Below are 13,045 nucleotides of genomic sequence, written 5' to 3'. Positions count from 1 at the left end.
AAATGACATTGCCTGTATTTTATATTTGGTTGCTACCTTTTTTTTCCTCCAGGTTAGCCTAGAGCATGAAGAGCAAAAGCTGGAGCTCAAAAGGCAGTTGACAGAACTGCAGCTGACACTCCAGGAGAGGGAATCTCAAATCACTGGGCTGCAGGCTGCACGGACAGCCCTGGAGAACCAGCTCCGTGAGGCCAAAACTGAGCTAGAGGAGACCACAGCTGAGGCCGAGGAAGAGATTCAAGCTCTCACGGTGAGTCCTAAAATCTCTGCCATGAGCTATATATACAGATCAGAATTACATAGGTGCACATTTCATAAAGGGGTTAAAATGAAGTTATACTATTTAATTTTTAATTTTCAGAACAGGATGCGGACTGTGCCTTGTGTTGATAGGAGCAGAAATGGCTAAGGAGTCGGATTTTGTCTTAATATCTTTAATGACACGAATGCTTCCTAGTAGTGGCTCATTGCTGCCAAAACTGTTTGTAAGAGTGTTACTGCTTTTGCGATGAGGTGGAAGTTGCATATGAAATTGTTATTGTTAGGAGGTTTACCCTGTGATTTACTTGCTTAAATAATATCTCATGAATTTGAAACTACCTGGTGATCAGAAATATTTTAATGTTGTTTTTTTCTATCACTTACCCTGCTTTGAGTATACTTATTCAGGGGGGATCAAACAAATTCCTAGGAAAATAGTGCTGTTAAAACATAATATTATTCCAATGCGTATTTCATTACAAATTGTCTTGTGTGTCTGAAGTCTCTGGTGAGGTCTGTGAATGGTATAAGCGAAAAAGAAGTTCAATTTCTACCTCTCCCTTCCCCTTTCATCCCCTGTAAATGCAGTTCTAAATTGCATGCTGCTGGTTGCTGTCTCTTGAGGACAAACAGATGCTTTCAAACGGCTTGATTCAAAGAAATGTTTCCTTCATAAAAGTTTCCTGGGGCTGTGGAGAGAGAGAGCAGAGAGGTAGATGACCTGATACCAGCTAACTCCCATTGAGCAGCAGTCTTTAATGACCTTCAAATCTGTGTGATTTAAAGTGTTGAAAATGTGCATTCTCTTGCTCCAGTGGCATTTGACCAAAGAACTATTCAGAATATTGCTGCCATTGCTATTTTTTGGAAGGGGTGGTGGGCTCAGCTGAGATAGGTGCTTGTGTTATGGTGATGCTTTGGGTACATGAATGGGAGAATTGTTCATTCCAAGTTGTTCTAAAGCGGGTACATGCTGGCAAAGTACAAGCAACACTGTCAAGGCGTGAGAGGAACTGAATAGAACATGGCATCAGTTTCTTTTTTGCTCAAAACTGAGATGATCCCCTCCCAGCTGGAAGCTTTGTATAACACCTAATATCACTGCCAATGGGATGGCAACATGCTTGGTATCTTTACCCTGTACCACCAGGGAAACAGCTGAATAATTATGTCCTATGTTCACTCAGTTATTTGGCAAAATGGTAGTGCTTTTGGACCAGCTGCTGTAAGACAGTCCAGTTGGTAGGCTTGGGAGTATTTCTATAATGGATTTTTTAATGTACTACTCTTATTTTTCACATTGCCTCTTGTGGTAAGATAGCTTTTCAGCTTTCATGTCTGACTTCTGCTGAATGGGTTTTCCTGTTTAGTCTCTTGGCTCTAAGGAAAATATTCTAAATGAAGAAAGATGGCTGGATGTGCCAGTGTGCTAACCTTTCATTTGTGAAGTTTTCCAATAGCATATGCCATTAGACACGTGTTAAATCAGTTTGATGAATTTTGATCGAGGCCAGGAGGCTGAAACAAGAACTTTTGCTTTATCATGCTTTGCTTGTGAATCAGGAGGTAAAATGGTGCATGGCAGTGCTGCATTCTTTAAAATGAGTGTTTGCGCTTGTCCACATTCCGGGTGCTATCTTCCAAAAATTGATTATTGTGTTTCATCACTGCTTTTTAGAGAGGCTCAGGATGAAATGGTACGTTCTGGTAGGATTCAGGGAGATTGGCAGAGATGTTTGGGATAGCTTGCATAATGCTTCATGGTAATTTCTCTTTTCAAGCATTAAATTGTATTCAGCATTTACTTTATATGAAATAACCAGTCTGGATATGGAAGTAAAACCAACTCAAATTGAAATGTCGAGAATGTACAAAGTTGCCATGGAATTGACATGTCTTCTGGTGACCATTTCAGATGAAACCTTTTACATAATTCAGTTCTTGAGTTTGTACATTTTTCTGAAGTGAATCAGAGCTGGGTCCACAAGTGTATTTTAAATAGGATGTGACTTTTGCTTTTGCCACTACAGAGTGCTTTCATAGCCTGCAGCATCTGCCTTCCAAACTTTGCTTGTTGATAGGTTGTTCTTCAGTTTGTTTAGCAACAGCTGTTGGATTCAAATTCTAATGTATGAAAAATTGATGATTAACTTCTTACCTCCTTTAGGCACATAGAGATGAAATCCAGCGTAAATTTGAAGCCCTTCGTAATAGCTGCACAGTGAGTATTAAATACAGATCATTGAATTATTTTGAAAGTAACGATAAGGAAACAAACAATTTAATTAATTAATCCTTGATGACACTAGTTCCTAATGTGGACTTCTGGCTTCAAGGTGTTAGTAGGAGCTAGATGGATTGGACTTGATTTCTTTTGGGTTTCAGGTAGACCTCAATTTTGAGGTTATAGTCTGATCATGAAATTGATACTATTCTTCTTTTTGGAGAAGAAAGTAAATTAAATATCTCATTGCAGTGCAGCTAGTAAGAATGGTGTATCAGCTGCAAAAAAAAAACATTGTAGGTGAAGACCTTTTCTACTCCCGAGAAGAAAAGATCTACCTGTCCAAATCCTGAGCTGCACTGTAGATCTAGGCCACAGTGGAAGAGCCTTCATGCTGCTCTGGGTTTTAAGGAGGACTCTAATACTGTTTGAAGAGGCAAGAAATGTAGTGGTTCCAAATAATACATTGCCATACAATCATCTGCTCAAAGAGCAGAGAAGATTTTAGGACCTTAATTTGCACCTTCTATTGCTTGAGATCTTTTGACATGTTTTTAGATTCATTTCATCAATCCAAGACAGGTGTCAGAGGGTTTGCCTATTGATAGGGATTCTTGCATATTTAACATTACCTTCAAATGTGTTTATGATGGTTGATAGAGAACATTGATGGAGCACATCTTCCAGTGATGTGAATTACAGAAGGGTTGAAGAAGGACCACAGCCTTCTGGGTCAGCACTGACTGCCAGCCTTTCTGCACGTTTTCTCTTTACCCCACCTTGTAAGCAGGGCTTGAAGTCTGTGTTTTTTTTATCTTGATTGCTTCCCTACTTCCAGCAGTTTCCTCAAACTTCCATTTCTCATGCTGTCGGACTGAGGAAGGTACAAGTTTTCATCTTTCCAAAGTATCTTTTCAGGATGAGAGTTACTGTCTTTTCCTTGGTTGCTTTTCAGCTCTAAGCAAGGGGATGCTTCTGTTCTGTTCATAGAATACACTGATATGAAGAAATGAGGATGTAGAGCTTGCCAAAATGGTTAACCTCTATTTAGAAGAAATCCTGTACAAGAAGCTTTACTTTCTGTTCCCTTCTTCTTTTATATAGCTTGAACCTCTAGTTCCATATGTGTTATCATCTATCTTACATCCATAGCTATCTTCTTCCGTTCTATCTTGCCCCTCATACAGAATGACAGCTTTCTATGAAAATTCTTATGTGATCTCCATGCAGGCAAAAACCAGCTGTGGAAAATCCGTAGCTTCTTTTCACTGCATGGTAAGCTGCCTTTCCCAGGTTGTCACTCATTCTCTAGTAACACTCTGGCTCCCTAAGTGTGGTGAACAATCTCCAGCAGTGGAGGGTGACCCACAATGTTTCAAGAATGTTTGAGCTCTTCAAAGGCTCTGCATAAAAGGATTTCTAAGTGTTGTGCATTGTAAGGCCCTTCAGTGAGATAAGTGGGATCAGACATCCTCATCAATAAGGAATTAATTAAATAGTTCCTAAATGAATAATACATGCTCATCATACATTCTCTTTCCAGGCCAGGAGAAAGCATGTATAATTTAATGGACCATGGACAGGAACTTTCTTGTTATGAGTAGTTCTAGCTGTCCATCCTGTCTACTGAGGAGCATGGAGAGAAAATACAGGACAATCCCTGTACTGGCAGTGGGGTATCAGGCAATGTTTATGATGGTGCCTTCACCTTCGTTTTTATCTGATTTTGTCCACTATGGTGCAGGCTTTGCTTTTTGGCAATCATGTGAATTCTACTTGAAGGTGATTAGAATATACACTCCTTTTAAAATAACACTTCAAGGGAATGATTGTAACATGCTGCTACTTATGCAGCATGATAATGAGTGGGTTTGTTCTTTTAGCAAGTATTCAAAATATATCCTTTTTAAGCTGAAACAAACTCCTTGACCCAGTCTGTCAAACTTTGGAGTGGAATTGTTGTTTATTTAATCTTACTGAGAAGCCCAAAACAGCAGCAGAATTAGGAAAATAAGATTAGGCTGGAGGGGAGGATATGAAAGGTTGAATTACTTCAGTACTTCTGTAGTATTCAAAAGGTAAATAAAACCACTTTGTCTACTTTCTTTGGGATTTCTTCCATTTCTCCAGCTTCACCAAGCTCACAGCTTCCAACTGTAGAGAAGGCTTACCCTCCAATATGTCTGCTTTCCTTATACCCTCATTGCACTCTTGTTCTTCCTTTTGCTGAGGTCTCTGACCAAGTACACATTTTTAGGTTCTCTTATTTCAAACTTGCTGTGCTTTGGGGTGCTCACAGAGACCATTGCTATATTGTTGGTCGCAGTTTCTGCCTTGTTTGTGAATTTATATTCAGTTGTTCTTATTGCTCTGCATTGTTTCATCTTGTGACATCTCTTACTGTTGGGTGTCAGATGAAATTGCCAGCATTTGCTTTCTCTGTCTCGCAATTGTGCAAGAAATAATAGGCTACGTAATTACAATAAAAACTGTAAGCTGTGGTACCTGCTGTACACACACACAGATGCATGTGGGCACACACAGAGAGCATTATTTTATCTTAATCTTCTCACAGTGAGAGCTCATCCAGCAAATATATTGAGGGAGGAGGACTAGTTCCCTCCATTTAAAGAATTATTCTATCAAAAATATGATGCATTTGAGTGTTAAATGTGTTTTGCAGGCAATCAGAAACAGACCTAGAAATAAAAAGCTTTTTCTTAAATAGGAAAATTAACGTATTTGTCAGTTGTTGCCAACTGACTGTTCATTATGGCTTGTTGTTTTTTTCATCAAAGCATTTGAAGTTAAAAATACAACTGTTATCTAAATAATGGTAGAGTTGTTGCAAAAAGAAAACATGCAGTAAGCAGATGTTGAAGGCTATAAATAATAAGAAGAAAAGAATCCTATAAGGTACTTATACTCAGCTAAGTAAAATACTATTGCTATGCCAAAGGACCACCATCTGAATCTTCTAGGGTTATTTTCAGGTACATACTGTTGCTTTTACTCTAGCAAGGAGAATGACATTTCTTAATACTAATTGGATATTGCATTTCCATTTACTCAAGTTTTCTCCAATAAGACAAGGTTTATATTCCTCCTTGAGGTTCTTTTGTCATCTTGTGTTCCTATTTTAACTGTTAATAGGCTCGGTTCTGTACTTGACTAAGAGTTTGGATATTGAGGCATTAAATCTGGAAGCCCATTAAGGCACATGTACAATTTTAGTTATGCATAAAGTCCTGCTGACTTTGGTCTAAGATCTTGATTCCACATTGGCGCAGTGACTTGGCATACAAGAATAATCTGTGGGTTTGAGAACTTCCAAAATTATGTCTAAAGGTGTTACATACTTAGGTGCTAAATTATCTTTCAGAGCAAGGGAATATTGTCTGCTGTAACAAGGCTAACACCCAGGCAAAAACTTTCACGTGGCTTTATTAAATTTGTAAAAAAAGAGAAACAAAAATTGTCTGTTTCGTGGGAGGGATATTCCCGATTCTTATTTCACAGAAAATGTGATGGCAGATGCCAGTTACAGGCAAACCTTGAGCTTTTGTAGCCTGACACTTCCAGGTTGTTGATGAGGTGTTGCTGTGAAAGAGGCTGATGTCCATCAGCTGATGGGCAATGATATCATCATCACTTGAGGATGAGGCTTATGGTGGGTAGATGCAGGTCCTGTTCTGGGAGCTAGGATAGAGGAGTACAAGGTCGGTGTGGGAAGGAGAGGAATGCAGACTGTGTAATGTCCTACTACCTCTGCAGCTACTAACGAGAGCAATGTCCCTCAAGCTAAGCCCTAGTGAGTTTTTGGAGACTGAGATCTTGATGTAAGTTATGTTTCAAGTCACAGATGATGTCTGACTATGGCAAGGGGAAGAAAGCAAGGGGTTCACTGTTATGTGTTAGTCAAACAGCTGGGGATACAAGACTGGTATCTATCTGCAGCTGTGTTTGTTAAGAGGCTTCGTATTCTGCTCCATCGCAATGCTTGGTATTTCTGTGCTAGAAAAGCTTTGTCTCTTGGATCCAAATGTGAGTAGGTTAAGATGAAGTGAGTCTGATGCCCGCTCTTGCTTCCTCCTCACAGTAATTGGAGGCTCAGAGATACTTTTTCTCTATTACCTTCTGACAGTTAGCTTTCTGGTAATGATTAGTGGGGATGGGGAGGAGTGGAAATGGATAGAGTAAAACGATGTCTGGAAGTTCTGAATTAAGGCTCTATGAAAAATTACATTAAGCTCCAAATATACAGTGCTGAGACCATCCTGAAACAGTTTATGTTGCTGTGTCCTAGCATTTTCCCACATGTTTGCTGGTGGCATGTGGGAACGATGGCATTTTCATGAAGGAATAAGGTTATGGAGAAGCTTGCAAGATGAAGTTAGTAGTATCCTTTAGAATACTACTGCTTCTTTTTTTCTCCTTTCCCTCATTATTTTGCCTATGGTTTTGATATGTAGAACATATGGGTCAAGTTTTGTACCTCTGCAAACCTAATCACCAAGGCCCTGAACTGCTTATACTATGATATTTAATTTGTGATCCGGGTCTGGAGAAGTTTGTAGGGCCAGGTATAATAGCTGTGGATCTGCAGGATCTCACAGTAGAGAAATTTGCTTTGTTGAAACCATGCAATGCGTAGGGAATTCTGCTTAGTATGGTCACTTTTGCTGAAGAGCTGTTATGCTTGGGTTGTGCTCTGTAATATTTAAAAAAGAGATTCAGTCTTCTGTATCAGTATAAAGATCAGGTTTGTGCTTAGATGTGACATGTAGTGAGCAGTCTGCCAAGATGAGCCTGGTGTAGTTAGATTATATCTCTATTTTATGGATTAGTTATGATGAAGATGTGCATAGATGGAAGGGAAAATTTCAGTTGCTCTGTGGGTGATGATACAGTGGCACCGCTACAGTGGCTGCCTACCTTGTCTGGAATTGCCTTTCCAAGCTTTCAACTGTTTGCTTGTTTTATAAACTTTAAATGTGAAGATTTTTGTAATTATATCATGGGTTTCTAAAGGATAAAATAGTGTTTTCTTACAGACTTCCCTGTAATATACTTCTCATTTAACTCCAGAATAGCTCAGGGTTGGTTGGTTGGTTGATTTGGTTTTTTTTTTTGCCTGGGGATTTCCTTAATTGAAAAGAAAAATATCTAAAGCTATTAACATTTTTCAGATGCAGGATTCTGACATAGGTTTAATGTATGTATGTATGCCCAAGACAACATTTCCTATCAAAAGATCTGTGTTTTCTTTCTTCTTGGTTCCCAGGACAGGCATTTATATCGCACCATGTCCCGTTTTCCTATGTCAGTATTACCCATTACTATTTAGGCTTCATAGGTTTATAAACTCTGTAACCCTGTTGGGTCATATGTAGCTGCAGAAAGCTTTTAAAAATTGAATTAGTTAACAAAATTCCATTTTCCCTATGTAAGGAAGGGAAAAAGAAGAACAAATTTTCTCAAAATTCAGATCTATCAATCTATACAGATTCCATAAGGTAGGTTATAATACATATGGAATTTAAGCCAAGCCCTTTTGGAATTGTCAATAAATAGGAAAATATTCAAGAACGGAGATCACATAACTTCTTCTGGAGCCCCTCTTTCTTAACTGCTTTGTTATTTGTCTTCAGTTTTCTAGAAATCTCCTAATAGATAAAATATAAAATGATCTGGTTTAATTTTAGTTCTATTCAGGGAAAGAAACCAAAATCTCAGAACCAAGAATAAAGGCAAATGGGAGCTTAACTTCCAGCCCTTAAGGGTTGAAATCACCTTGAAATACAGCCAGGTTTAAAGATTCATTAAGTAGTTTCTGTATTACTCTGCATGTCACCTTATCCATTTTGTTTCCCCCGTCTCTGCTTTCTTTTTGTATTTCAAAACTAGATTAAGAAATTTTGTGTAGCAAGCACTTGTATTAATAGATGAAATGTACATGGAAGAAGCCATGGATGTATAAAATAGATCTTAAAGCTGCCTCGATACATGGTGGGGTTAGACACACAAACAAGGAGAAGAGAAAGAGAGATTATCCTATCTGGCAGTAGAAATCTCAGATGTTATTTCTAAGAATGTTAGGTAAAACACTGTAAAAACAAATGTCCCTTTGTTCCTTTTTTTGTATAAATATGTTTCTAAGCTCTTATCCCCACAGCAGTACAGATACTAACACATCCTTGTGACAGAGTCTGTGTTCTTTGCAAACTTGATGCATACAAGAGCAAAATGTGTATTTTGAGTAGGACAGGAAAAGTGCTCAAGGAACAACCACATGATGAGTTTTTCATTAGAACTGTTGTGTTTTGTAATATGAATCATTTTGATTTGACCCTGAACATATGGGTAGCAGGAACTCCCCTTCACCCACCAGAGAGTAATGTCAGTTGGACTTTTTCTGCTTGCAGTTTAAAAACCAAATGCTGTTAATTTCGATCTAGGAGAGGCATGGTAAAAGGCTGCCAAATATGCATTACAGATTCTTCAAAAATAAATGGTTGTCATCTTTCCAGATAGCTGAGAAGAGCTGTATGCTCTGTGCTCTACTGCTTTAGATATTTAAGTCCTTGGCTTGTGTAGGAAATTGGAACATTTCAATTCGAATGTGTGGCCAACTGTGCTCTGGGATTTTAATGTTTCCCATTTAATGAAGTATTCACTTTTCTTTGACATCTAGGCAAAAAATGCCTCTAGAACTTGTTAGAATTGAATATGAATTGTAAAGAATTACCAGTTTCAGAAATTCTTTTCATTAAGCTGAGTTCAAGATTACACTGAGGCTTCTTTCTCTTCTGTTGTGATGATGTTAGTTTTGAGTTAGGAGGAGGTCCAGGTGTTCATCCAGCCTGTATTTATGGCCTTTCATTCATACACATTAAATGGGACTGTGAAAATGGCCAATTGTTCATATTTTTCATTAAATTGAAGGGGAATGTGGTTTAAAACATCTAGTGTAATGCCATTCTGACTGAGCTTGCACTTCCTGAAAGGCAAGGCTGTTGTCCTTGTTGAGTTTTTGCTTTTCCCTGATTTTCTGTTAGTCTGTTGTGTTGCCACACTTTTTTCATTCTTCATATATCCCCTGCTGCCATCCATAATGCTGTTGCCGTGATAGAAGATACTTCTTAAGATTTGTCTGCTTTTTCTGGTTACATACGTTGTTCCATATAGGAGCTAGGGAGGTTCCTCAAATTGCAGTGCCTCCATTGCACTGCTTGCTCGGTTTTCTTAAACGTCACTCTTCAGAAGCCTCTCTGAGAGGTATTAACCTCATTTCACTTGATGGGAAATTGAGGCAAAACAAGGTGAAGTGTTTTGGCAAAGGCACATCTGAGACTACAACCAGAACTCCTGACTCCCAGACCAGCGCTTTAGATGTGACAGTTCTCTCTCAAATAATAAATTGCAGTGCAGCATGTTTATACTCTAAACCAGATTTAGCCCAAGCTCTTTTCTGTAAGAAACAAGAGTCTATTCCTAATCAAAGTACACTCCTGTGCATAAAACCTACCTTGACAATATTGGTTTTGTTTAGATTAGGGACAATTTCATAGCCAGGTTGTCTCCTTGCTTGGCAGTAAGTGGTTGTGTGAGAGGAGAACACTTTTCCACTAAACTCTACTCGCTGACATGTAATTGGATTTCTTGTTTGTTCTAGGTGATCACAGATCTGGAGGAGCAGCTGAACCAGCTCAGTGAAGACAACGCAGAACTGAACAATCAGAATTTCTTCCTATCCAAACAACTTGATGAGGCCTCAGGGGCCAATGATGAGGTTGTCCAGTTGCGAAGTGAAGTGGACCATCTCCGTCGAGAGATCACTGAGAGAGAGATGCAGCTTACCAGTCAGAAACAAGTAAGGCTTTACAAGTCTGGATCACAGTCTCGTTGTGATAGCTAGCTAATGATCTGAAAGGCAAAGAAACTCTTCTCAATCTGGAAATCTAGCAGGAATGAATATTCTTCCAGGGGTAACGGTATTTAAGCCTTTCTTACTGGAGCAGTTGAGTGACTGGGAAGTTTTGGTATTCCTTATTGTATTTTTATGCACTTTTATTTAGAAATTTTGCACTCTGGAGGTGTTTTCATTTAGAATTATTCCTTTTAATTTTGCGACCCTGGAAATGTCGAAGTTTACCTAATGAGATAGAACTGACATTAAGGCACTCACAAGTGAATGTATGGAAGCCTTGAAATAAATGGGTTGTGATTTACCAGCTTATGTTTGCTGCCAATTTGCATGTACTGTAATTTAAATGGTAAGGCTGAAGCTTAAAGTGCACGCTTGATGTGGGATGTGAGAATTGATAGGAGGATTTATTTTTAGACTATGGAGGCCTTGAAGACAACATGTACAATGCTGGAAGAGCAAGTAATGGACCTGGAGGCCCTGAATGATGAACTCTTGGAGAAAGAGCGTCAGTGGGAAGCATGGAGAAATGTTCTAGGGGATGAGAAGTCCCAGTTTGAATGTCGAGTTAGAGAGTTGCAGAGGATGCTGGATACTGAGAAACAGAGCAGGTCTCTCTCCCCTCCTCCCCCTTTTATTAACTTTTATGAAAATGCTCGATAGAAGCTAGTACAAAAATTATATTTAGAATAAGATATGGGAGTTGGAACTAAATATAAAATCTTGTGAGGTAGTTCTAAAAATGGTTTATTAGTTAATAGTCATTCACCAGTGATATTGTTCCTTTGGTTGCTTTGCAAGTGAGCGATTCGTGGGGAGTGGCATTTATCATTGTATTTTATAAAATGTCCTGGTTTATTATCTTTGACTTTATTATATGGAAAAATAGTGTTTGCTCCTAACTGTTCCTGTGGGGTCTTGACATTTTCAGGCTGTAGTTCTAGCAGGGCTGGAACGGGATTATATAATGTAAAAGTGTTGCAGCAAACAGCCTGGCTTTCTAAAGTAACATCTTGAATTTGAGGCAGCCCCCTGAAAGAGGTATTGCTGCCAGTGCACTAGGAAGAGGTCAGGCCCAGAAAGGGGTTAGGTAACATTATTTTCCATTTTAATACAGAGTGAGAGCAGATCAGCGTATTACTGAATCTCGCCAGGTGGTAGAACTAGCAGTCAAAGAACACAAGGCAGAGATTCTAGCCCTCCAGCAAGCACTGAAGGAACAAAAACTCAAAGCTGAAAGCCTTTCTGATAAGGTAAGTAACTTTCAGCCCTAGACATTACTAATCAGGTGAGATACTTTTCTAGAGATATTACTTGTAGAAAAGTGGCCTTGGGCGGCTTTTTCAAGATGTCAGAACAAATTAAAAAGACTGGAGGTCATAGAATAGAATTCTGTCCTCAAACCAAAGACCTCAGGTTTCCTTTAGAAAATGACTGAAGCAAGAAAGCATCCTGTGATGCCTAGAGTGTACAGTGAAGTGCTTCAATAACTTGATACCTGCATTTGAGCAAGGGCGTACCAAAATGCTGGTTGGTTGGGTTTCCCCCTTAGACCAAATACAGGATAATTGTATCATTTTTCTGTATGTGTTCTTGGTGAAGTTGGATTTTAAGATTGTGGAACACTGTTTGTTAGTGTTCAACATTTTTCTGACCATCTATCCCCCTGCCTAGCTCAATGACCTGGAGAAGAAGCATGCTATGTTGGAGATGAATGCACGCAGTTTACAACAGAAGCTTGAGACAGAAAGGGAGCTCAAGCAGAGGCTTCTGGAGGAGGTAACCTTGGAAATTCATGTTGTAACTTCAGAAGAAGGTTCCACATCTCAGCAGGGGGGCAGTTGTGAGAATAGCAGCGTTGCACATCCACCCTTTTTCTCTGTAACTGGAGAGATTAATAAATGGGGGGTTGTTTTTACTTAAAACTTTGCAAAGTGCGTGGCCATGCCATGGAGCAGTAAAAGTGAACTGCTCCTCAAGGGAAGGAATGCTGGGAGCAAAGGGATGCAGTGGGGCAAAGGCAGTGACCTTGCAGCCAGTGGGCACAGTCTCAAGTACCTGAATAAGAAGAGCAGAGCAGGTTTGGTGAAGGTAATCAGACTCAGCCAGCAGCCCAGGGATGATTGCAGAAGCCTGTAGTGATGAGGTGCATCACAGGTGAGATCTGCAAAGCAATGTCCATGCCCAGGTACGGCATTCCTACAACGTAGCTCTGATCACACCAGATGTGAGTACCATAGCTTAAAACCACCTTGGAGCCAGTGTGCTGAGGGAGCATGGGTAAAGGCCACTGGTAAGGCTTCTCAGAGCTCCTTATTTATAATATAGCTTAGTTCACAGAAGTCTGATCCAAGGTTACACATCTGCACAGTATCAGTGAGATACTGAATGCAGGCAGCCAGACCTGGGTAGTGGGGGAAGAGGTTGCAGAGGAGGATTTCAGGGGAAGGGTGCTTACAGGTAATTAGGGTAATTAGAACCTTTTGGTGTACTTGTGGTACTGACAAGTCATCCCAGAGCTGAGAACCCCATTATGCATCGCAGTGAAATCATTCTAACTCTTGCTCTGTAACACATGAGTGTTAAAGTTTTTCCTACTCGGAGACTTTCTTATCAAGAAAGTATAAAACCTT

The 13,045-nt window shown here is 39.5% G+C and overlaps 1 protein-coding gene across 8 annotated transcripts in view; it reads left to right on the top strand.

The window, feature by feature from the left end:
- The window catches only part of CIT (citron rho-interacting serine/threonine kinase), a 73,325-nt gene that overhangs the window by 43,776 nt on the left and 16,504 nt on the right, over positions 1-13,045 (top strand). For all 8 annotated transcript variants that reach the window (XM_061465830.1, XM_061465826.1, XM_061465828.1 and 5 more), the window contains exons 23-28: positions 53-250; positions 2,429-2,482; positions 10,161-10,358; positions 10,830-11,023; positions 11,530-11,665; positions 12,087-12,191. In XM_061465830.1, coding sequence (XP_061321814.1) covers positions 53-250; positions 2,429-2,482; positions 10,161-10,358; positions 10,830-11,023; positions 11,530-11,665; positions 12,087-12,191 — 885 coding nt within the window. The remainder of the gene's footprint in view (positions 1-52; positions 251-2,428; positions 2,483-10,160; positions 10,359-10,829; positions 11,024-11,529; positions 11,666-12,086; positions 12,192-13,045) is intronic.

Source organism: Pezoporus flaviventris, unplaced genomic scaffold (genome assembly GCF_033815535.1).
Source record: "Pezoporus flaviventris isolate CSIRO_AGI_PZ_B2104156 unplaced genomic scaffold, CSIRO_AGI_Pfla_v1 ptg000041l, whole genome shotgun sequence".
Classification (NCBI taxonomy): domain Eukaryota; kingdom Metazoa; phylum Chordata; class Aves; order Psittaciformes; family Psittacidae; genus Pezoporus; species Pezoporus flaviventris.
Note: the sequence above shows the minus strand (reverse complement) of the source record. Positions and strands in the feature narration are given on the sequence as shown.